We start from the raw sequence: 22,548 nt of genomic DNA, 5'->3' as shown, positions 1-22,548 counted from the left end.
TTTTAATTTTTTTTTTTTTTTTTTTTTTTTTTTTTGGGTATGAAGCTGATTGAAAAAGGCGTAAACTCTGTGAGACATCCTGAACCTCAGAAATGAGCTTTCGGACATCTCACAAATCAAATTTTCTAATGTATAAGTCAGAAATATTGAAAAAATTGAAACCTGCCATGTGTTGCTCCTCCAAGAGTGCAGGCGCTGTCCAAATTCAGAGATGAAAAGTTGCATAATATTTGGAACTTGAAATAAGTTCTTTACGAAATTTTTTTCTTACAGGTTTATTGATGTCTCCCCACTGAATGGCTAATAATATTCAATAAACAATTAACATCCAAATATTTTTCCTCTCCAAAATGAAAAATCAGTTATGAAAGAAGCGGTTGGCAGCCTTTTTCTTTTCAGCGTGTTTGTGACCTATATCTGTATCTTTTCATGCAGGTCTTTATCATCTTTTCCGCCATAGTCTCTTTACTGCTTGAAGTTCTTGTACTAAGACTACATAGAGGTATGCACCATTCTTGCTCACCAAATGTGATGTATTAAGTATCTGTGGAAGGTCTATACGAAGAAATTGAATTGAAACGAAAAAGAAATTTTGGTATGTTTAGTGATACTTTTATCTCTCTTCTCTGGGTTGGTGATGCCTGTTTGGCCTTTTTCCTTCTAAAATGACCTGATGAACTGTCCACCTCTTCTTTATTTTATTATTATTTTAATTAAGCGAAACTTGTTATGAATGAAGGGTTGATTATAATCTGTTAGTGGTTGAGAGTACAATTCCCATAGCCTGTGAAATTGAAGTTCGTTATGACATGGAAACTTACAAAGTTATTTGGAGTTTGCTTCTTTCTTCTTGCATCCAAATTATTATCCTTATTGCAAAGTTAGCACTGAATCCCGATAGGGATTTTTACAGAATGAACCTCACTTGCAGGCTGCATCAGCGGGTCTAGCTGTTAATAGTCTGACTTGTTTGGTGAAACGGAGTTTGTGTTACGTACTCTCTCTTGCTATAGAGATATGATGAAATATGAATTGATTTATTTTTGGTTGTTGTGTGATAGCTGTAACATACGTTTACTCCCTCCATCCTTTAAAGATAAGTTTGCTTTCTTTTTTAGTATGTCCCAAATTATAGGCCACTTTCGAGTATAGTTTATTTAAGCCATTATTTAATGTAGGGGTATATTTATAAAAATGTAAGTAAAAATTTATATTTCCAACTATATTAATTATTTTTTTCTTAATCTGTTTGAAAATGGAAGTGAGCCTATCTTTATGGGATGGAGGGAGTTGAGATCGGGAAATGTTTCTAAAATAGATTGCACCCAAGTTTAGTGTATTGAATAATATCATAAATTTATTTCTTTTTCCTTGATATCTTTAGTTTCTCCTTTTTTACTGTATGGTAGTACGGTTTCGTCAATGATGTGTATAAAAATATGTTTTTATTCAACATTAACTCCAGTATTTTTAGGGAGTAGTGCTGTTCTTAGTCAACGACTGCAGTAGTTATCATATGTATTAGTTTGTTAATGAAGCATTATTATTTGAGGCAACAAAATTACAAAAAATTAATGCTTCAAATAACAAGGTTCCACATAGCTGATCACTACAGTCGTACAAATAGCATTATTCATTTTTAGGTGATTTCCAACAAACAAATCAATCGATTTGGTTGCTGAGTTCAAGGGATTCGTGTATTACATTACCCGATCTCCTAGTTAGATTATTTCCTGGTTAGTTAGTTAGTTGCTATTTTTGGGGAGATTTGATAGGCTGTTATTCCCTAATTAATAGATGGATTTCTCATCTATAGAAGGGGTTGTACACAAATTAATTTTGAGTGTGGGATAACAGTTCTTTTCTTCACAATTTCCAGAGTGTGGAGTAGTCTATCGGATATATAATTTACCTGTTGTACATGTTATTTGATTAACGGCCTCAGTCTGTATTCTAATCCGTTATCTTTATTATTCTAACAGATCCTTCTATGAAGATAATGACGTCTGGACCCTATGGTCTTATATTTTCATCGTTTGTACCCTTCTATTTTGACATTCCAGTTTCAACACGATTTCGTGTGCTTGGGTTTCAGTTCTCGAACAAGACTTTTACTTATTTAGCCGGTCTTCAGGTAATGCCTATCAAGTGTGGCCATCACCTTTTTCAACAAATTTCTATTATCGTCTTCTCCTTCTCGAATTTCTTTCTCTTTACTCTTTTTTCTCAACTCATTTCTATATCTTGCAGCTTCTTTTGTCATCCTGGAAAAGATCTATGTTACCAGGGATCTGTGGTATACTTGCAGGTTTACTGTACCGCTTAAACATCTTTCATATCCGCCGGCTGAAGGTTGTAACTAATCCCTTATCTTTACTTCTTTATAAATGGTTTGGCTCGGCTTGTTTGATGCTAGGAAGATGTAAGACATGCTTTAACAAAGTAGCATGATAGCTGTTTTCATTGTTTCTTCTTGAAATATAGTTGATGAACTGCTCCAAGTTTCTAGATTTGTGGGTTAATCGCTTGACTTGTGTTTACCATCAAATATTTAATGGTGCTAATAACCTACACAAGCATTAGCTTATAGGCTAGTTTATTTCCTTTTGCTAGGAAAAATGCATACCCTTTTTGGTTAAAAACCCTATAGTTACCTAATTTTTAGCATGCTTTCACTTTAGTCGCTGAACTCTATTCCACATTGGCAGAAATATTGACCTGGCTGATAAGAAAAAATGAAAGTTCAGCAGCTAATTTGGAACAAAAGAAGTTCGGTGACTAAATGATGAAACGCTATAAGTTGGACAACAAACGATGTTTTTGACCCATAACGTTTTACAGACTTCATTTCTTAATGTCTCTTATAACACTGTTGACTTGATGTGTTGTGGTTAAAAGCAAATACTTTATCATCCATTTTTCTGTTGTCTGCATAACATTTTGACAAGATGTTATTCAAGCTAAGCAACCTATACATCTTGATGCATTTCAGTTATTTTGTACTGAGGATGTTACTCGGGATCTCGAATTATTTTGCGGAGCATAGCTGCTTATTGATGTAGATGATTTTTAAGTCTTCAGTTATTTGTTGCATTCATTTTGTTGATTTTTTTTCATATAGTTGCATATAAAGCACTGTCCCCAGGATTTCGCTGGTTACTTGCGGTTGTTTTTGCCAAATCTGTGATATTTCCTAAAGTTATCCATGACTTCATCTTTTCTATTTTCAGTTCCCAAACTTCATTGCTTCATTCTTCTCACGGCTGTCTTGGCCTTCCATGGGGAGTGCATCACCAACAGGACGGGGTAGGAATGTTGTGGGAAATGCTCCAACATATGCAGGTCTACAAGTGGAGGCAAGTATTACTTTGGAGAATATTTCGAAATGACTTTACAATGTGCATGGGGAAAAATAGATTTTTATTTTATTTATTTTTGTTTAGAAGTCTTCTTTTCATGGAAAATGTCTTAAACATCTTTACTGTGAAAGCCATTCTTATCTTTCGTTTAAATTAGTCAAATGGACTTCAACTTGGTCAAAATCACACCTCATTTTTCTCCGACAGTGGGCGAGAGAGAAAGGACTTGTTTAAAACCCACCATGTAGTCTGGTTTTTTCCCATTCCTGGAGACGGGAGAAGTAGAGAGCATGGACTTAGCTCCCAGAATAAGAGGACTAGTTGATTTTTTTCGAGGGGTGTGGGGGACGGCTTGGAATGCGTGGGGGGTTCAACAGTGTTTGTGCTCTCTTGCAATTGCCCTTGTGTATGTATTGACCAATGTTATTAAAATGGGATCAGGAAAAATTGTGCAACAAATTCATTTAAGGATACATATAGTTACAAATATAGCTTTATAGCCCGTTCTTTAATGAGAATTGCATAGTAATAGGCAGTATTGAAGTAGTAAACTAAGTAGAACAATTGTTGATTATACTGTCCAATCTCGTCTAGTAGTGCACCCTTCTGTTTCTATTCTTAACCATGCATATATGTTGAGGGTAGTGTTAAATTTAGTTACTAGCACCATTATTTCTTTATTTCTATGGCCTTTTTTTGCTCTCTTTGCTTGCTTCAAAAAGTCTTCCTCCTCCTTTGGCTCTAGGGAACCTATCCTGCTCGATCGTCATCCACAGTCAACCCGCCTGAGGACTCAATTGCCACACTGGTTTCAATGGGTTTCGACAGAAACTTGGCGAGACAAGCTCTCATTCACGCCAGAAACGATATTAATGCTGCTACTAACATTCTGCTCGAGTCACAGACGCACTGAGGGGGTCGTAAATTTGCTTTGGGGAATGAAACCTGGACTCAAATTGGTTGAGGTAGTCAGCAATCAGGCATCGATTGTTGCTCCAGTCGGAATTTCTGTGCTCCAGAAATCATCAAGGCCCTCTGTATTTTTGTTCCCTTATGTCACAATTATCAAGTGAAGGCAGTAAAAAAAGTATTTGTAAGTTTACTATTTTAAAAGTTTAGAAATCTGGGATTGTGTAAACCGTGGATGCCCTTTTCCTGAGGTATTTAGATGTGGATAATTCTTTCAAATGCACCAACTGCTAATTTTGGAATTTCAAGCTGTGAATTGTTAAAATTTTAAGCAGTACACAAACGAAAATCGAACGGCAGCAACTAATAAATTTACTAAATAAACTTTGGAAATTCGTAACAACTAACTAGAATTTGTCATCAGCCAACTTTAATTGAAAAGGAAATGAGGTGCATTACCAGCTTAGATTATTATTATTATTATTATTATTATTATTATTATTATTATTATTATTATTGCGATCCTTGATGCCTCCATTTTCAAGATACTCTATTTATTTATTAAATTTTTTTCTGCACTCCAACTTTACGTTTGACTTTGGTTTTTCAATGAAGCCTCATTATTTTCCACCATTTTTTATTTAACAATTTTTTAGATGCTAATGATCAATAAAGTTACCTATAGTTTGAATAATCGGAGAAGTAATGCATCGAAATATGAGTTCTCCTCTCTTTTTTTTTTTTTTGGGAAAATATATTTTGAAATAATTTTTTTTCAGGGATTTTTTTTTTTTTTTTAGAAAATTATTATAGAATTATTGAACACTAAGAGGAAGAGAAGACGCACTTTTTGAAACACTTCCCCCAATCATACATGGCTGGAACCATAGTATTTAACAAAAGAAATTCTAGCCAACTTTTAGTCAACAACTTCTACCTGCTCCACCTTATTTCTTTTACAGCATGCCCGATCCTTTACAAGACCATACTTGACAGATTTTTCATTACATAAAGTCCATAACTTGGACTGAAAATAAGTACTACAAAAATACTAGACTTTTGACTACAAAAGTGTCAATTTAATATCAATAGTTACATATAAAATAAGTTTTTTAATTTGTATTATAACTGCAAATTAAAACAAAAAACTGCAATATTAATTTTGAAAGTTTTAAGACTATGATGTTAAAAAAATAATGACTGCAAAAATCTGAATTTGAGTGAATTATAAGAGCAGATATTTTTATCTGGAATAATCCAAAGTAGGTCATAATGTGACCAAACTAGCTGGTTCAGTATGATGCCAGTTAAAATTCATTGGCTTCTAGGTTTTAGAATCAAGAATCGGATGATCTTGCCTCAGTTGTAGGTTCTAGCTACGAATTGAGTTATAGAATTATCGTTTTATAATCAGTGATCATCACTCAGTTAACTCATAAATTGTAAAATTATTTAAAATGCATTCTTAGTCACCTAAAACCATGTATATCCAGATCATCTCATCAAGGTTATAGCCGTACAACATTAATGGAAATATTTATGAAGGGATGAAGTTTAGTGATGGCCATTTTAGGCTTACCTGATTAAGTTAATTTCTTGCAGCCTAAATTCCCCAACTTGGAGGAGTTGGATATTGGTGGATTGGGCATTACCATAAAAATACTGTATGAGGCGAGACAAATCAGATCTCTTCACAAACTAAGAAAATTATCGGTGGAACATTTGAATGATGTGCATATACTATTCGACTTTGATGGTCCAACGGTTACTGAAGGTCGTGTGGAAAGTTTACTTGGTCGGTTAAAGTCGTTGAAGATGTTAAACCTACCTAAATTAGTGTACATCACAATGAAGGTTCCTAAAGGAATTTGTGTCTTCAAGAATTTGACATCGCTTGATGTTGGAAAATGTGGCAGCTTAAGGTACTTATTTTCGCCTTCAATGGCCAATTCACTTGTGGCTCTAGAGAGTCTAGAAGTCGTAGATTGTGAAGCAATTGAAGAGATAGTTGGAGGAGGAAGAGGAGGAGAAGAAGAAGAAGGAACTTCAGAAATTGAAATGGTTGAAGAAAGAATGGCGAATAAAATTGTGTTTCCTAACTTGTACAGTCTACAATTCAAAAATCTTGAAAGATTCAGAACGTTTACCTCTCAAAACTATAAAATTGTGTTCCCTTCACTAGAAAAACTGGAAATTCGACACTGCCCTGTGATGACAAAATTTTGGTTACAACAGAAAATGATAACAGCGAAGGAGTTGAGCATATCCTGGGATGGGAAGATGTAGTGTCAATAGCTTATACTTTGTAATTTGAATTTGAGTAGAGCCAATAGAATAGCAGTAAGTTGCATATGTTGTATTTTTTTAAGTGAGACGATGTAAATATTATTGAGGGCCTGTTTGAGGCCCATATTTGGTTAAGAATGTATTTTGGAATAGTAGATTATTAGAGAATGTGTAATTAAAAAATAAAGAAAAGTTTTGAATTTTCTTGTAATATTTTTTTATTGAAGAACGTGTGAGAGGTAAACATATTTTGGAATCGTAAAGGGCTTTTATGGGAAATGAAAGGAGCAGCTTACTGATGACAAAAACTAAATTTCATTTAACGATGAAAATTATATTGGTAAACTATATGTTTTTTTCGAAACTTATTAATGACAAAAAAAAAACTTTATCGTTAATGTTGAATTATTATCTTTATTGTTATTTTGTTACTTGCATATTTTTTCAATGATAAGTTTTGTATGTTTTAATTTTTATTACTTGTTAGCTTCACAATTTTCATTGATAAATTAAATATGATATAAGTTCTCAAAATTTTGGACCTTATCAAAACACGAGACGAGGACTTTGGCGAAGTCGTCACTTGTCTGCTTATTAAAAAGATAGGACATCAAAAGTTGGAAAGATTATATGCATTGAAATGTTATTGAAAGATAAACTGGATAAGTTGATATCCTCCTATGAAGCCACTGATACATTACTAATTATTCGTATTATTTTCAAACGCCTTTCATTATTCCAATATTCAAAAGCAATATTGGCCAAAACGGTCCATTGAAACAACTGCTTTCGTTTCAAAAAAATTATCTCGATATAGTAATCACATACCTCATCAAGAAAAAGGAAGATTATTCATTAGAAGGTGGTTTCTCACTAAATGCAGACATCTTGGGAACTAGTCTTTTGTCTATTCAACATATATCTAAAAAAAAAAAAAAAAAAAAAGGAGAACTCCTTGCAGATAGAATCAACAAAGATGATAGGGAAGAGAGGATGGGGAGAAGGTAAACATACCAGTTCAACAGCGAGCGCCTGCAAATACCAAACACACCCCAATAAAATGTTAATAACATTGGCCATTGTGTAAAAGAAATGGCTGAAGAAAATAGCCCCAGAAGAGAGACAAGACAATTCCATGGTACATTTTCCACAACCTTAATACATAACAAAAATGTAAAGAGCAAAAACATTTAGAGGAAAGCTTGAACAACATTAACATAGTGCAATGTGGCATACAGTGAGAAACCTAGAGCCCACCAGTGTTTGGACCACTCCCCCCAACTCTCAAAAAGTAAAACCTAAAGGAAAATATAAATAGAATAAAGAAGGGGTCTGTGCATTCATTTATAGAATAAAATAAACTAAGAACAAAGGAAAAAGTCGGTGAACGAGGTCAGGAGAAAGAATTAGCCTACCATCAGGACTCCCTTAATCAGGTCACACAAAGGAACTTCCCAGAGATGTCATCCTTGATGCTATTGAGGCAGTGCAAAGACTTACAATAAAAATAAGCTACAATTTAAAACAATGAATACATATTAACAGGTCTAAAATTAAAATATTTGCATTGGGAAGCAGCGATATAATTTGCTTGACTGCAAGGTGGAAAGCAACCAAAGTATCTTACATGCATGAAATGACCATCCTTAGCAATGCCAGCATAAATCACCAGAAACCGCTCATAGACTTTCAATTACTGCTTTCCATGACATCCAACAGATATCCATGCTCACATAAACGTTCAGTCAAAGAATCTAGTCCAGCATAAATAAAGTACTCTTCAGGATGAGCCCGATCACCGGTAACAAAAACATGCAAGCCATTGTTCAATTCAATCCAGCTGCAACCAGGTCTCTTACTCACATCTTGTTGCCTCATTGCATGTCTCACTTCCGCCACCTCTTCAAATCGACCAGCTGCTCCAAAAATATTCGACATCAAAACATAACTTCCACAATGCTCTGGTTCAAGCTCAAGTACCCTCTGTGCAGCAACCTCGGCCAAATTAGCATTCCCATGAAGCCGACATGCAGACAAGAATGCCCTCCACACTATTGGATTAACAGGAACTGTCATTTTGGACAACAACTGATAAGCCTCCTCAAGCTGCCCAGCCCGACCAAGCATGTCAATCACACAAGAATAATGTTCAATAGTTGGAATGACACCGTATTGAGGTTGCATTTGTGCAAGCAATTCTCTACCCTCGCTTACAAATCCTGCATGGCTGCAAGCTGACAAAACCCCTACAAATGAGACCTCATCAGGCTTCAACCCTGCCTTGCACATACGAAAAAATAAATCTAGTGCCTTGTTGCCAAACCCATGCATTCCATAGCCCATAACCATAATGTTCCATGAGGCCACATCCCTACATCTCATTGTATCAAAAACTAAGTGGGCTTCCCTCATACTGCCACATTTTGCATACATATCCATTATAGCATTGTCAATATATGTACCTCCATCCTTTCCCAACCCATTAATAATCATGTACCCATGAATTTCCCTACCATGCATCAATGCGGCCAAATTTGAGCATGCAGGAAGTACAGCAGTAACACTCACCAAATCTGGCCAAACCCCAGCACGAAACATCCTCTTGAAAAGACTCAAAGTTCTCTCATGATCACCGCATTGTTCATGGACACTTATAATTGAGTTCCATGAATATATATCCTTTTCAATCATGTCCTCAAAAATCTTCAATGCGTCCATCTTGAGCCTACATTTCCCATACATATCAATTAAAGCATTTAAAACAGCAATACCACAATCATACCGCAGTTTTATCACAAACCCATGAATTAACTTACCGTTGTAAACATCCCCAGCAAGAGACAATGCTGATAATGCTCCTGTAATGGTAAATCTATTAGGAATGATTCTAAATTCACCCATCCTCCTAAAAATCTCCAAAGCATTATTGAACTCCCCAATCTGCATATACCCATTGATCATAGCATTCCAAAGCACAGCATCATCTCTGTTGGGCAATTCCTCAAACACTTCTAGTGCCTCATTAACTAAATCAAACTTCAAGTAGCAATGCACTAATGCACTACCAATGAACAAATCAAATTCTAATCCAAGTTTAAACAACAGACCATGAATCTTTTCCAAACTTACAGTATCTGGACAAGCCTTAACCGCACATGGGAAAGTAAACTTATCAGGTTCTATACCAATTAACCGCATTTTATAATAAAACTCAAAAGCCTCATTCGCCATGTCATTAACAGTAAAACCTGCAATAATTGCGTTATAAACGAACACATTGTGAATACCGGTTGATGCATGAAAAACACATAAAGCATCAGCAATGGAGTCACTCTTGGAGTACATATTGATAAGGCTAGTTGCAGAAACAGGAGACTCAAGATTGCCATTAACAATCATGTGGGAGTGGAGTTTTCTGCCTCCTGAAAGGTCCTGTCTTTGGGCACATGATTGAAGTGATGCAATGCAAGATGGGAGGTCCAGGGGCAGGGTGCGAGTTTGTGTTGGCTTGGACGAGAAATTAAGAGAAAATCGGTAATTTGTTCTGAACAACCGCGCCGGATGGATGGTTCTGTGCATTAAATTGAAATAGAATTGAACAGAACAGAACAGAAACAACCTGTAAACATTCAGGCAAATTTGGAGTGGCGGTAAACACACGAGGCCAAATGATATTTTCTTACTCGCTAATGTTTTTAGGAGTAGAAAAGTAAATGCCGCGTGCTAAATGCATATTGCCGGAGATTCTTGTGAAGCGGTGGCGCGCTAGCCGCTGGAGAAGAATATGCTTAATTTTTTTCTCTCACATTTTTCCCTTCATTTTATAGATTTTTCTCTTTTTACTCATTTAAGGGCAAAAATAATTAGACCTGCTAAATAGTCAAAGATTGAGACAATAATGTGTGCAATTTTATTTTATTTTTTTACCTGTCTTCGAATATCCTTTTTATCTCTTTACAAAACTTTGTCAACTTTTCAAACAATTATATTTCATCTCTATATTCAACGCCAATCTAGAAGATCGACTTATGATCATTGAGATCTCGCTAGTAAACAATATCCAGATAACGTTTCTGTTTTATACTTATGTTAGCGTGTGTTTAGCCCCCCAATTTTTTTTTCCAATTTTTCCTCCAAAACTCATTCTATTACAGTAATTGCTGACAGCATGCGGTGAAACTTTAGAAGAAATGTCAGGAGCATAATACCGTTGAAAATTGATGGACAATTTCAATCCCAAAAACAATTGTATAATTTACATCCTTCCCCTCCCTTCTTGAAATCCACTTGCCACCAATTGAAAGGCAGATTTGACAAGGAAGAAATTCCAAATATATCTTACAGCTTTTGTCAGAAAACCTGTCTCTTTTGTCTACCCTATGGCCCACACCCGTTGAAAAATGTGGTGGAAAATGAGATGAGAATGAGAATAGAATGGGAATCAAACATACGCTTAATTTGAAAATTCCAACAAAAATTCTTAACTAAACCTTAATGTGAATTCCCAAACTGAAACCAGTTACTGTAAATCCATACAACAGTACTAGCACTGCTGCATTCTTATCCATACAAATAACAAAATTTCGTACGTGTACGATGTCAAAATCATATGCAGATTTCAGTATTGTCGAGCAAGTTCAGACAATGAAGTGTAAGTCCCTAAAACTGCACTGACGGTGCCCAAAGCGACAATAGCAACACTCAGAATCACCTGATGCATAGATGCATAAACAGAGAAGATTTTAGTATGATGGACTGAGAAAATCGAGCTTCTAAGAACAGCAATATCTCAACGAGCAAGTAATTCTACGAGTGAAATCTTGATAACTTATAATATTTTCTCATTATTGTTGTAAACATCCATATCATCATAGAAAAATTATGTTAGATAACATGTCGATTACCTGCACTCCTGTAGCGTTCTTCCCCACGATTTTTAAAAAGCATAAAGCCGGCATTATTACAGCCTATATCAAGTAAACGCGTAGGATATATATCAGATCCCATCTCATCTCATCCCATGAATATGCATCAGTGACATCTAGTAAATGATGAAGGAAACTATACATATGGAAGATCCCACATACCATAAGAACGCTAAAAAGAGAGCCGATTAGAGACATCACAAGACCTGCAAATAGAAGATAAAAGTTGAGTTCGATTAGTTGGAACGATAATTTTGGAAGGCTTAAAAACAGTGAAGAGAAGAATCGCAAGAATTTACGTGGTATTACAATGGGCAAGAACATAAGAAATGTACATCACTTCTGATCGTTTATCTTGAATCTGTAACCTTCGTCTAATTGAAATTATCTCCACCTAACCCAATCTTCGACAATTGTGGTTCAAGATAAGATATAAATCCTTAAAAAAATAGAAATCAATATGACTAAAGAATTTGGCCCAATGACAACTCTAATATCAGGTCTCCATATACAACAATGTCCAAATATTCTCTCAAATGACTAAGTTTTCTGCACTGCAATCCTAATGATACCCAATTTTCTATTAGATTCTATACTTAAAAGCCAATATTCAATTCAGATATTAGAGTTTGAATCAGGGACACGTAAACCATAATTAAATAACTCAGCATGAAAGCTAGTAGACAAATGTGTTATAATTTTATGCCTCCAAAAAATCGTGAAACTAAAACAGACTGCATTCCATGGCTTACCAAAAAAGGGAATCACAAATGCAATGAATAGAGAAGAAAAAACAAGAGCCGTCCGTAGAAGAATGAAACACCAAAAAGTATTGGAGAGTCCTGCAGGCAGTAGCTCCTCTATACTCCTGGCCAATGGGTTCATTAACAAAGCATATTTGGTAAGCGGCGTGACAACCTGTACACAGAGTTAAACACGGAGTGAGGCTATTTGGAAATAAAAAGTTACCTAAAAGTAACTTTTATGTGTTTGAAGTTCAGAGAAACACGCTCTAAATGAGGAGCTCTCATTTTCTCCTTGCATTACAATAGAGGCTCGAGGAGAATCCAGAGTTTGAAACTCACAGTTGTCCATAATGCAATTTTAGATCCAACCATATGTTGAGGTAAATTCAAAGTAATCTGTGAATTCGTTTCTTGACCGAACATAAGAAATCCCATGATTGCAGCACCACCGTATATAAGAACGCACAAAATAAAACTGTAAAACAGCAAACTTAATGGTTACAAAATGGGAAGTCGGGAACCAAAAGAAACTGCAATAATCAAATCACACGATTTAAATGGCGAAAAAAAAAAGCATAAAGTTGGCTCTATTACCATACTACAAGTGCTCTGATAAATTTGGTTTTATCGGCCATTGAATGATATATATTTGGGAAAACTGAATGTCCTGAATAGCAAAAACCATAGATGCCAATTGCAAAAGGAATGCCACTCCAATTTACCACTTGACCACTTGGATGAAATCCAATTCCCTCCGTGGTACCAATTAAGAGAAGACAAAGAACTAACAGAACTGTTGCTATCACACCGCCAGCTGCAAAAGGGTAAGTTACTAACTTTTTTCAGTAAAGCGTGGAAAAAAATAGCATATCCAACTATGGTACATTTTTACACTTTTTGAAGCTTAGCCAAACATGATTTAATAAAACAAATGAAGTAGCAGCAATGTGCCATAGAATACCTGAAAGGTACGAGATCAAGCGAAGATCTTTCAACCACACAGTTGGTAAAACAATAAGAGCGGTGAGAATTCCGAATAGATGTGTGGAGTCCAGTTGAAAACCCGACAAGTCAATAGATGTTCCAGGAAATAGCCGAGTAAGATTGTCCCCTTCCAAAGTAATAAATTCTACACAAGCCGTCTGCACTTGTGGAATAATCGTCAGTTTTACGCAAGGGTACTATATATAGGACCTATTACTGTGAAAAATCTTGAGAGTAAAGGCAGTTCACTTACATATAGCTCAGAGTACAAAATTATCTGCACCAAAATAAATAAGAGGAAGAAGAAGAAAAATGGTCAGCTAACTTATGCATAATACATAATTACATATTTATGAACTTACTGATACAAAGATGCGCCCGTATTTTCCAAATGCAGCTTCTCCCATGTCTGGAAAGGTCGAGATGCCTTCTTTACTTTCAAAGCAATGTTTCATAAGTATAGCAGTATAACAACAGACAAATGCAAAGAGAATAAGCACTGCTAAACTTGCCCATCCAGCTTCTTTAACTGTATATGGTGTAGAAAGAAGCCCAACTCCCGCCATTACATTGACACCTATTATATCACAAGACCAGCTCTTAATGACATGTTTGGTAAGGTAAATAAAACGGTACTTGATAGTTTGAAGAAAGAAAAAGTAGTTAAAATCATGTCCTTTGTATTATCTAGTACGGTCTAATAATGTACAGTATGCACCATTGAATATGGTTTGAACTAAGCTACATCCATGGCTAATAGGGAGTTCTCCATTCTGTTGCTCATTGAATGAAGCCATTTTTGACCATGATGAATGTGCTCTCACAATCCTGTCAATTTCTTCAGTTTGATGTATTTTCTTATCCTCTGTGAGCAGTGGTGCTTTTTCATTCAAGACCGGGTTACTATTATTATTGATGTCGCAACCTGAATAACCAGCACCATATACACCCCGAAGTGTTCCAAAGTTTGGTGATGCGGCGATTGTATAAAAATCAGTTGTTTCTCTGGAAAATGAAAGGAAAATTTTTTAAGCCAGTTATAAGATACAAAAGATCTAAAATATAAACATTTCTACTGTATCACATTGCTCTATATAATGGAGATTCCTTAAGTCTATTCAATCCGCGCCCAATAATCATACCTTAAATTTAGTAGTAGTCAAAAGCGACAAAATGTAAATTTGTTGCAGTTTTACTATGTAGGTTCAAATAAAATGCTACTTCTCATACTTGTTTTGCCTTTAGACCTCATAGGAGAAAGAGGCATTCATCATTGTAGAAAGGCCAACCAAGTGAACCTATAATCGTTGTCACCTTAAAAAGGACCATTGTTTCGAACATAACCTCTTTAGTGACTAAAGTATTTATCATTTTTAATTATTCTTGTTTTGACTAAATGTGCATCACATATATGCTGTCTTAATTCTACTTAATCTAAAATCTTTATGTTCTGAAGTGTTTCTCTAGAGCTCTAACTTATAATAATCTCTCCTAGTCTCACCTAAACTATGTGATCAAAATTCAAGAATAGCATCCACGGGACTTCGTCTTGAAAATATATTGTATGCTCATCCTTAGCCCGTATGGATCAAAGTTTTTTAAAACTCATTTTCAGTAGCATATCCTTCCAATAAAATAAATTTACATGCGGATCCATAACTTTTCTGTACTTTTTAACCACTCATTCTCCAAAAATAATAATAATAAATAAAATAAAAAATCACTTTTCACAAAATCGATCCTAAAAAAATTTACTATTGGAAATATTGAAGAGAAGGAGATGGAAACTTGAACAAGATGAAATGAAAAATGGCGCTTGAACACGTATATGATACGCTGCCCTAAAAATGATATTTGCCTCCTCTAGTATGGTTTTAGGATTTCCGACAAACAGTTTAGAGGATTGACAAGCCTTAAGGAAGAAGTATAAAAGCACAATTGATTCTTCCCAGATGAACTTTTTGAAAAGCTTAAGAAGTTAGATTTTTTTCCCTATGAATGAATTGGAATATCTCAAGTAATGATTTACTTGTTGCTTCTTTTTTTTAGGAATGAAAATCTATCATCCATTTATAGATTTCCATCCATATGCCTCGAACAAATTCCAAAAATTCATGAAAAGTTGGAAACTTTTCAAGAATCAACAACAGATTTCAAATGAAAAAACCAGCCCTACGGCTATAAAATTGAACCATGCGTACACATGTTTATATCCATGCACACGCATTATAGAAGCAAAGTTGCTTCAGTTTCACAATTCCTTGTGTACGCAAGGCCCTACACATAGGCAAAATTTCCCACATTCCAATTTATTTCCAATTCATCAACTTGGGCCAAATAAATCTCTTTTCATGCCCATAAACTAATATAAAAACATTGTTTGAACAAGTTTATAACATTTACATCAAACAGATCCCTTTTTTTTTTTATGACCATGGGTGTCACGGCCATTTTACGCGCATCTCGACTAATTCCATGGGGACCTAAAGTTTACCGTCGGATACTCATCTTAATGGCTTTGAGGAAACTCGAACCGGTGACCATTGGAGAGCAAATCCAAAGTTAGACCCTTAGTATCATGAAAGATTATGACACAAGGCAAACTTCGATGCAAACCTATAGTAATATGAACTTCTCATACTAACTCTTCAACCACTTCATCTAAAAGATTAAGTGACCGGAGATCGGATAAACTTATTTGTCTAAATTTTACTTTAAACACGCCCTGCTGAACTCATTTTTCACCTTCAAAGGTGTGACAGGAGCACAGTTTCAATATATGTGGTCAAGTTCAACTTGCTAGAATATGTTTGGCTTAACTTAATAGCTAAAAAAAAGTATAACCCTTCATACTCATACTGCCTTTTCTCTTCTTTTTGTAGCTTTTAAGCTATGCCAAACATGATCTAAATATTTTACCCGACTCTCCTCCTCTTCTAAAAATAAGAAACAGAAAAACCAAGGAGCCAAAAATACAAATCAGTTACCCAAAAAAATCACTTATTTAAATGCAAAATTTTAGCTTTAAATTTTTCTTCCATTTTTTTTTTTTTTTTTTTTTCATGCTAACATTTACACTTCAACAAATATATTAATGTTATGAATTTATGCAACTCTTTGTAATCTCCTTACTTGAAACTGTGAGGCCATTGCTGAGAAACCACAGAGGAAGAACGTGAAAACCAACCACCATCATTATCAAGAAACCCAAGCTCTTCTGTACCCTCCTCCTCCTCCTCCTCCTCGTCCGTGTAACCTCCATCGCCGCCGTACCGGCCGGCTTCAAAGCAAAACTCCGCAGCATCTCCCTCTTTCTCCGTGTACTCCTCCGCCATTTTCAGCTTTTATAGACACACGAGCATGTATATATAGGTGACAAACAAATACACAATATAATAGCCTATGAGGACCGCAAAGGTTTCAAAAGGATAGAGATAGACCTAGTGCGCGGGTAAGCGATCACTTACAGTCCCGCTTGGGCGAGGCTCCAAATTATCTTTAAAGTAAAATAATTGTATACAAACATGAAAAACTAATAAAAAGTAAAAATACAAAAACCTTTAAAATATATATAAATGACATAAAACTTATTACTTACAATTATTTATCACATAAATATATTACAATAATCATTTTCTCTCCCCCTATAACTGATTTGATCATTTATTTCTTGAAAAAAGCCTTCGAGCTAGAGCTAGAGCCAGGCTCAAAGATAAGGACGCCATGTAGCGCCCCCCTATTGGATGGGGCTGTATTTTTACACAACCCCCTCCAATAGGGGGTGCCATGTCTTTGAGCCTAGCTTTTAGCCTGGCTCAAATGTAGGGTTGTTATTTTGTATGCATTCATTTTCCCTTTTTAACCAAATAAAATACTTCTTTATCTCTCCAAATTCCACATTCAACAGTTATTCACCATAATTTTTCCAGCCCAACAATAATATAAATTATATCCCTTTAAACTAAAACTTTGAAAATTCAATTTAGTAGATTGATTTGATCTTACTACCATTGTTATAACCTTACAGGTTTATTTCTCTCTCTCTTATCTTCATAACATATACTACAAAGTATATAGGCTGCTGTTATAATTTTTTTGATTTAATCTCATCATAATAGTCTTTTTAGATATTTGTTGAGGTATTTTGAATTTAATAATTTTTTGTCCATTTGTAAGTTAATTTCTTATTTGTAAGTTAATTTCTTGTGAATTAATATAAAATTAAAAGCTCATTTGTATTTGATAGTCATTTTCATTATTTTGTTACATTAATTCTCATAGTCAATATTTTTCAATTTTGTACATAAATCACTCAAATGCATATTCAAATTTTGTTTGAAATAATTGCAGTAAGAAAATGATCGAAGAAATAAACATACCATTTGCCATTACATTATATTTTTGTTTGCCAAACTTCGCTTATAATTTATATTGCACATTGAAATTTGACAATTTTCTAACTTAGTTATTTGTATTAGATTCTTCATAATTTTAGTAAAACTCTTTGCAAGAAAGCTCAAAATATAAAGGCTCCGATTTTTAAGTTGGCACGAGGCCCCCAAATTATCGTCATTGGCTCTGGATAGACCAACGATACTGTTTACACATAAAAATTCAGCCCAAGTCGAACAGCCCAAGGAGTAAAGCCCAATTGGAGAATCCCCAAATCGGATGGCCCAAAGAACGAAGTCCAATCGAACGAGTCAAGGTGAAGGCCCAACACAAGGGGCCCAAGAATGCGGTAACGCCATCGCCCAAGTTTGCAAGTCGCCCAGAATCTAAACGAACGGGTGTCATACGGTCGCCCAGAGCTGTTATTCTACTCTCGCTCAAACCTTCAAGTCACCCAAGGTATCAACAAACATAACGCATCGTGGTTATCAAAGAATGCAGTTATCAAGGCAGTTGTTAAAGTAGCCTTATCACGTTCCACAACTCAAGGAATTCAATCGAAGGCAGTTGAACGATGAAAGATAATGGCAGCAGTTAAAAGGCGGTTTCATGACAAAATGGCCACTACAAAGAAAGTGGGTAGTTATAGGACGATCAAGCAGTTTTCAGAGTAGTTAATCACAAAGAGATCGTCTATGAGGTATAAAAGGGAGAAAGGACGTAGAAGCAAAGGACCGAATCCAAAACTCTCGAACATAGAATATGTAATTTTCATTTCCTTAGCTTTTAGACTTAAACACTTTTCTTTCAGTAACTCGTGTGCCTGCGCCCCTTGGAGGCACGTTGTTTTTCGTTTCCAATTGTAAAGTTCATCGCCAATAAAAGAACACCCTTTTTGGGACTTTGTCTCAAGAGGTTTCGTCCCTTACACAATCGTCTGATCCCTTTTAATTGTTAGCGAATTAACCCGCGCGAAACAATTTGGCACGTCCAGTGGGACAGTGGTGTTAGGTGTTGAAAGTACAAAAGGTGAAACAATATGCCTCAGAGATCCGACAAGGAAGGAGCAAGTCAGGGAGGAATCCAGTCTGTAATCGAGTGATATGAGGAGCAGCATGTCTCTCCACGAACAGATGGACAAAATCAGAGCAGCAACAGTCGTTACGAACCAATGACGGAGCTGAGTCCTCGAACCATGCGTGCATTGCTTAGAGAACTCACGCAAGACGTCGTTGAACAGGTAAATTTTCGAAGTATTCACAATATGGAAAGATTTACAGAAAATGGAAATGCACACTATGACAATATGGCCAAACAGCTAAAGACGTTAAACGAAACAATGAATAAGTTAGTAGGCCAAATATGTCAACCGGCTATACCTCTTACAAACCACTTTCAAACCAGGACAATTGTGGGACATAATCCTTCTGTCCTAAATCCGAATCAAGGGGTAGAACCACTTTCGGGGCCCTCCACTTCAAACCAAGGGGGTACTACAGTGCCAAATCAAAACAATGGTAGTGGCATTCCTAATTTGGGGGGTAGTCCGAATGTGAGAGATAATGTCCTAAACAATGGACAGAATATTCCACGTGATAATGAGGGAACAGATGTCCAGGCTAATGGTAATGGCCCTAATTATAGTAATTTTGTTGCCAATCAAGGACCAAACATCAGACCTCATGTAAATCAACCGGTTAATCAGCCTGTAGTAATTCCATATGATCCCAATGTCATGTTGAGGAACCAGATTATGGAAATCATGCAGGATCAGATGGCCTTTGGGGTGCGTCCTGTCATTAGGCCGACGTACACAAAGCCATATCCTGATTGGATAGACCAAGCATATCCATGTCCTAGAGGGTACAAAGTGCCAGAATTCTCACTGTTTACTGGTTTAGGAGAGGTGTCTACTCTAGAACACACAGGGCGATTCACGTTGCAAAGTGGTGATGTAACCGATTACCATAAAATGAGACTTTTCCCTAGTTCGTTAACAGAAGTAGCCTTCTCCTGGTTCATCAATTTGCCAGCGAACTCTGTTCAAACATGGCAACAACTGGAACAGTTGTTTCATGCTCAATTTTATAAAACTGAATCTGAAGTCACTTTGGCTAATTTGGCGAACCTACGTCAAGTGCTAAATGAATGGGCAGAAAGTTTTCTCCAAAGGTTCAAAACAGTAAGAAGCAAGTGTTTTGTACCTCTGCCCGAAAAAGAATTTGTCAAGATCGCACAAGGCTGCTTGAGCTTTGATTTAAAAAAGAAGTTCCAGGACAAGGAATTTCCCGACCTTTTCCAGTTGAGTGCGAATGTGATTAGGTATGAGCGACTGATAAGAGAAGAAGAACAAATGAAAAATTCTAGTAAAGGGACTTATTACAGAGACCCAAATTTTGACGTTCATACCATCGATGACGAATCATACGATCAGGCCGAAATGTGTTTGACCGAATTGGTAAAAGGGGATACATATACTTTTTCCATAATGGCCAAGCCTAGACCATCGGGCAAAGATGAGCCCATAAAGGATGGAAACATAAAGGCTATAACGTTCTCGTTCGATATGACCAAAGCTGACCTTATATTCGATAAATTATATAGGGATAAGCAAATAAAGTTAAGCGATAAGCACAAATTGCCAAACCCTGAACAAATAAAGGGTAAAAAATATTGTAAATGGCATAATGCATGGTCACATTTGACTAACAATTGCTTGGTTTTTCGTCACGTATTGCAGGATGCTATTGAATCAGGACGAATTACGTTCGACGATAAGAAAAAGATGGCAGTGGACGAAAATCCTTTCCCACAGCCACTTGGGGTAAATATGGTAACATTCGGGTTCAAGAACAAGTTGCCAAAATTCAAGTTGGTCATAGACGATGGAGAAGAAGACACTAAAACACATCCCAGTGTCTTCGAACGAATCAAAGGGAAAGAACCAAAAAAGGACAAAAACGTCCTGTGTGCAAGGTGTAAAAGGGAAGTAAACGGAGACACGGAGAAACCAGGGACATGACAGCATCCTCATCGCCCTGCCTTCTTCCCAAACATTCAGCCTGGCAGAGGGCGAGGTACATCATTTTATAGAGGGCCACCTTTTGAAAGGCAGTTCAGGCCAGCAGATACTGGAAGAACATTTAGGCCGCAACCTCGCCGGCCAAATGTATGGCATTCATTCCAATACAGCGCAGGAAGGGCAATACCCTTCGATGAGCTGACTAGGACCCAGCAAAGGCGTTTCCAGCGAAACTACGGACGGATGATGAGGCAGCAACAAGGAATGCCACATCCTAAAGCGCCTCTATTACTCAAGGTAGCCAATCAGAACGTCCTCAAAAGTAGTAAAGAGACTGATACAGATGAATCAATGAAAGAACTGCCAGAAACCTCTTCTGGGAGGTCAAGGTTTGAGAGGGGCAAAAAGGATGAAGAAGATCCAGATCAGCCTCTTGCTATCCAATTCGGTACGTTGCCTCCTGTCGTGGCCAATAATTACCTACTGGCCAATGAATTCAAGAATAAAGAAAAGGAAGAAGAGAGGGAGGACAATGAAGGAGAAGCCTGCATGCTGGTACGTGAAGAAGGCCAGACTTCTGGAGAGGCCTACAACGATGAAGAGGACGATGGGATGACAGACATTGAAGAAGAAATCGACCTAGAAGCAGAAAGGAAAAAGAGGGGAGTATCGTGCAACACTCTGTTTAAGCAACTACACCAAGAGGGAGTTCGCGAAGTAGACTTGTTGGGGGAGTCATCTGGGCGTCCTTTTGACTTCTACGTATTATACGGGACACCCAAAAGGAAAAAGAGAGTACCTCGCTCTGAAAAGTATGGGTTACCTCCAAAGATAATGCCCCCTCCCACAGGTTGGATAACTGATGAGGAAGCATTAGAAAGAAGTAAGAAGGAAATTCGGGAGACAGAGGATCAGCGTGACATACTACACGTCGACCTATCACAAGGGGATAATTCGACAGAAAACAAGCAAGAAATATGAGGCGTGGTTTGGTAGCAGTGAAATGGCGTGTTTGGGGTTTATAAGGGTTTGCAAAGCGACGCACCTTTTCAAGTTATAGAGGGAACACAATGATTGAAATTCTTTGGGAATTTCGAACGTTGCTGGAAACGTGAAGTGAATATGGCAAAATTCAATAATTATTCTTAATTCTGCCATATTGGGGGGTAATTGTTGACACATAAAAATTCAGCCCAAGTCGAACAGCCCAAGGAGTAAAGCCCAATTGGAGAATCCCCAAATCGGATGGCCCAAAGAACGAAGTCCAATCGAACGAATCAAGGTGAAGGCCCAAACAAGGGGCCCAAAAATGCGGTAACATCATCGCCCAAGTTTGCAAGTCGCCCAGAATCTGAACGAACGGGTGTCATACGGTCGCCCAGAGCTGTTATTCTACTCTCGCCCAAACCTTCAAGTCGCCCAAGGTATCAACAAACATAACGCATCGTGGTTATCAAGGAATGCAGTTATCAAGGCAGTTGTTAAAGTAGCCTTATCACGTTCCACAACTCAAGGAATTCAATCGAAGGCAGTTGAACGATGAAAGATAATGGCAGCAGTTGAAAGGCAGTTTCATGACAAAATGGCCACTACAAAGAAAGTGGGTAGTTATAGGACGATCAAGCAGTTTTCAGAGTAGTTAATCACAAAGAGATCGTCTATGAGGTATAAAAGGGAGAAATGACGTAAAAGCAAAGGACCGAATCCAAAACTCTCGAACAGAGAATATGTAATTTTCATTTCCTTAGCTTTTAGACTTAAACACTTTTCTTTCTGTAACTCGTGTGCTTGCGCCCCTTGGAGGCACGTTGTTTTTCGTTTCCAATTGTAAAATTCATCGCCAATAAAAGAACACCCCTTTTTGGGACTTTGTCTCAAAAGGTTTCGTCCCTTACACAATCGTCTGATCCCTTTTAATTGTTAAC

At 36.6% G+C, this 22,548-nt stretch overlaps 3 protein-coding genes across 6 annotated transcripts in view; 1 reads left to right on the top strand and 2 right to left on the bottom strand.

The window, feature by feature from the left end:
* The window catches only part of LOC111368992 (rhomboid-like protein 20), a 6,792-nt gene extending 2,219 nt beyond the window's left edge, over positions 1–4,573 (top strand). The window contains exons 4-8 of the mRNA XM_022990485.1: positions 436–502; positions 1,983–2,134; positions 2,251–2,352; positions 3,231–3,356; positions 4,105–4,573. Of these exons, the coding sequence (XP_022846253.1) occupies positions 436–502; positions 1,983–2,134; positions 2,251–2,352; positions 3,231–3,356; positions 4,105–4,272 (615 nt within the window). The 3' untranslated portion in view covers positions 4,273–4,573. The remainder of the gene's footprint in view (positions 1–435; positions 503–1,982; positions 2,135–2,250; positions 2,353–3,230; positions 3,357–4,104) is intronic.
* Positions 4,574–7,289: 2,716 nt separating this feature from the next.
* Positions 7,290–10,385, bottom strand: LOC111368967 (pentatricopeptide repeat-containing protein At3g14730). 3 transcript variants are annotated; one of them, XM_022990459.1, is made up of 2 exons: positions 7,970–10,385; positions 7,290–7,586 (listed from the first exon to the last, which is right to left on the bottom strand). In XM_022990459.1, exon 1 carries the CDS (start codon positions 10,131–10,133, stop codon positions 8,244–8,246), a length of 1,890 nt encoding a protein of 629 aa, XP_022846227.1. In that variant the 5' UTR covers positions 10,134–10,385; the 3' UTR covers positions 7,290–7,586; positions 7,970–8,243. The 3 variants fall into 3 exon arrangements, with proteins under 3 accessions (XP_022846227.1, XP_022846238.1, XP_022846231.1); XM_022990470.1 differs by having other exon boundaries at positions 7,292–7,586; positions 8,182–10,385; XM_022990463.1 differs by lacking the exon at positions 7,290–7,586 and having other exon boundaries at positions 7,593–8,066; positions 8,182–10,385.
* A 412-nt stretch (positions 10,386–10,797) lies between these two features.
* LOC111368982 (amino acid transporter AVT1A-like) lies at positions 10,798–16,699 on the bottom strand. Of its 2 annotated transcripts, XM_022990482.1 has the most exons (12): positions 16,342–16,699; positions 13,928–14,214; positions 13,572–13,786; positions 13,463–13,486; positions 13,187–13,367; positions 12,820–13,039; positions 12,565–12,700; positions 12,232–12,397; positions 11,642–11,685; positions 11,459–11,521; positions 11,144–11,265; positions 10,798–10,944 (listed from the first exon to the last, which is right to left on the bottom strand). In XM_022990482.1, exons 1-11 carry the CDS (start codon positions 16,542–16,544, stop codon positions 11,173–11,175), a joined length of 1,632 nt encoding a protein of 543 aa, XP_022846250.1. In that variant the 5' UTR covers positions 16,545–16,699; the 3' UTR covers positions 10,798–10,944; positions 11,144–11,172. The 2 variants fall into 2 exon arrangements, with proteins under 2 accessions (XP_022846250.1, XP_022846244.1); XM_022990476.1 differs by lacking the exon at positions 10,798–10,944 and having other exon boundaries at positions 10,985–11,265.
* Positions 16,700–22,548: the final 5,849 nt, after the last annotated feature.

The sequence above is a fragment of the Olea europaea genome, chromosome 2, assembly GCF_002742605.1.
Source record: "Olea europaea var. sylvestris chromosome 2, O_europaea_v1, whole genome shotgun sequence".
Taxonomy (NCBI): domain Eukaryota; kingdom Viridiplantae; phylum Streptophyta; class Magnoliopsida; order Lamiales; family Oleaceae; genus Olea; species Olea europaea.
Note: the sequence above shows the minus strand (reverse complement) of the source record. Positions and strands in the feature narration are given on the sequence as shown.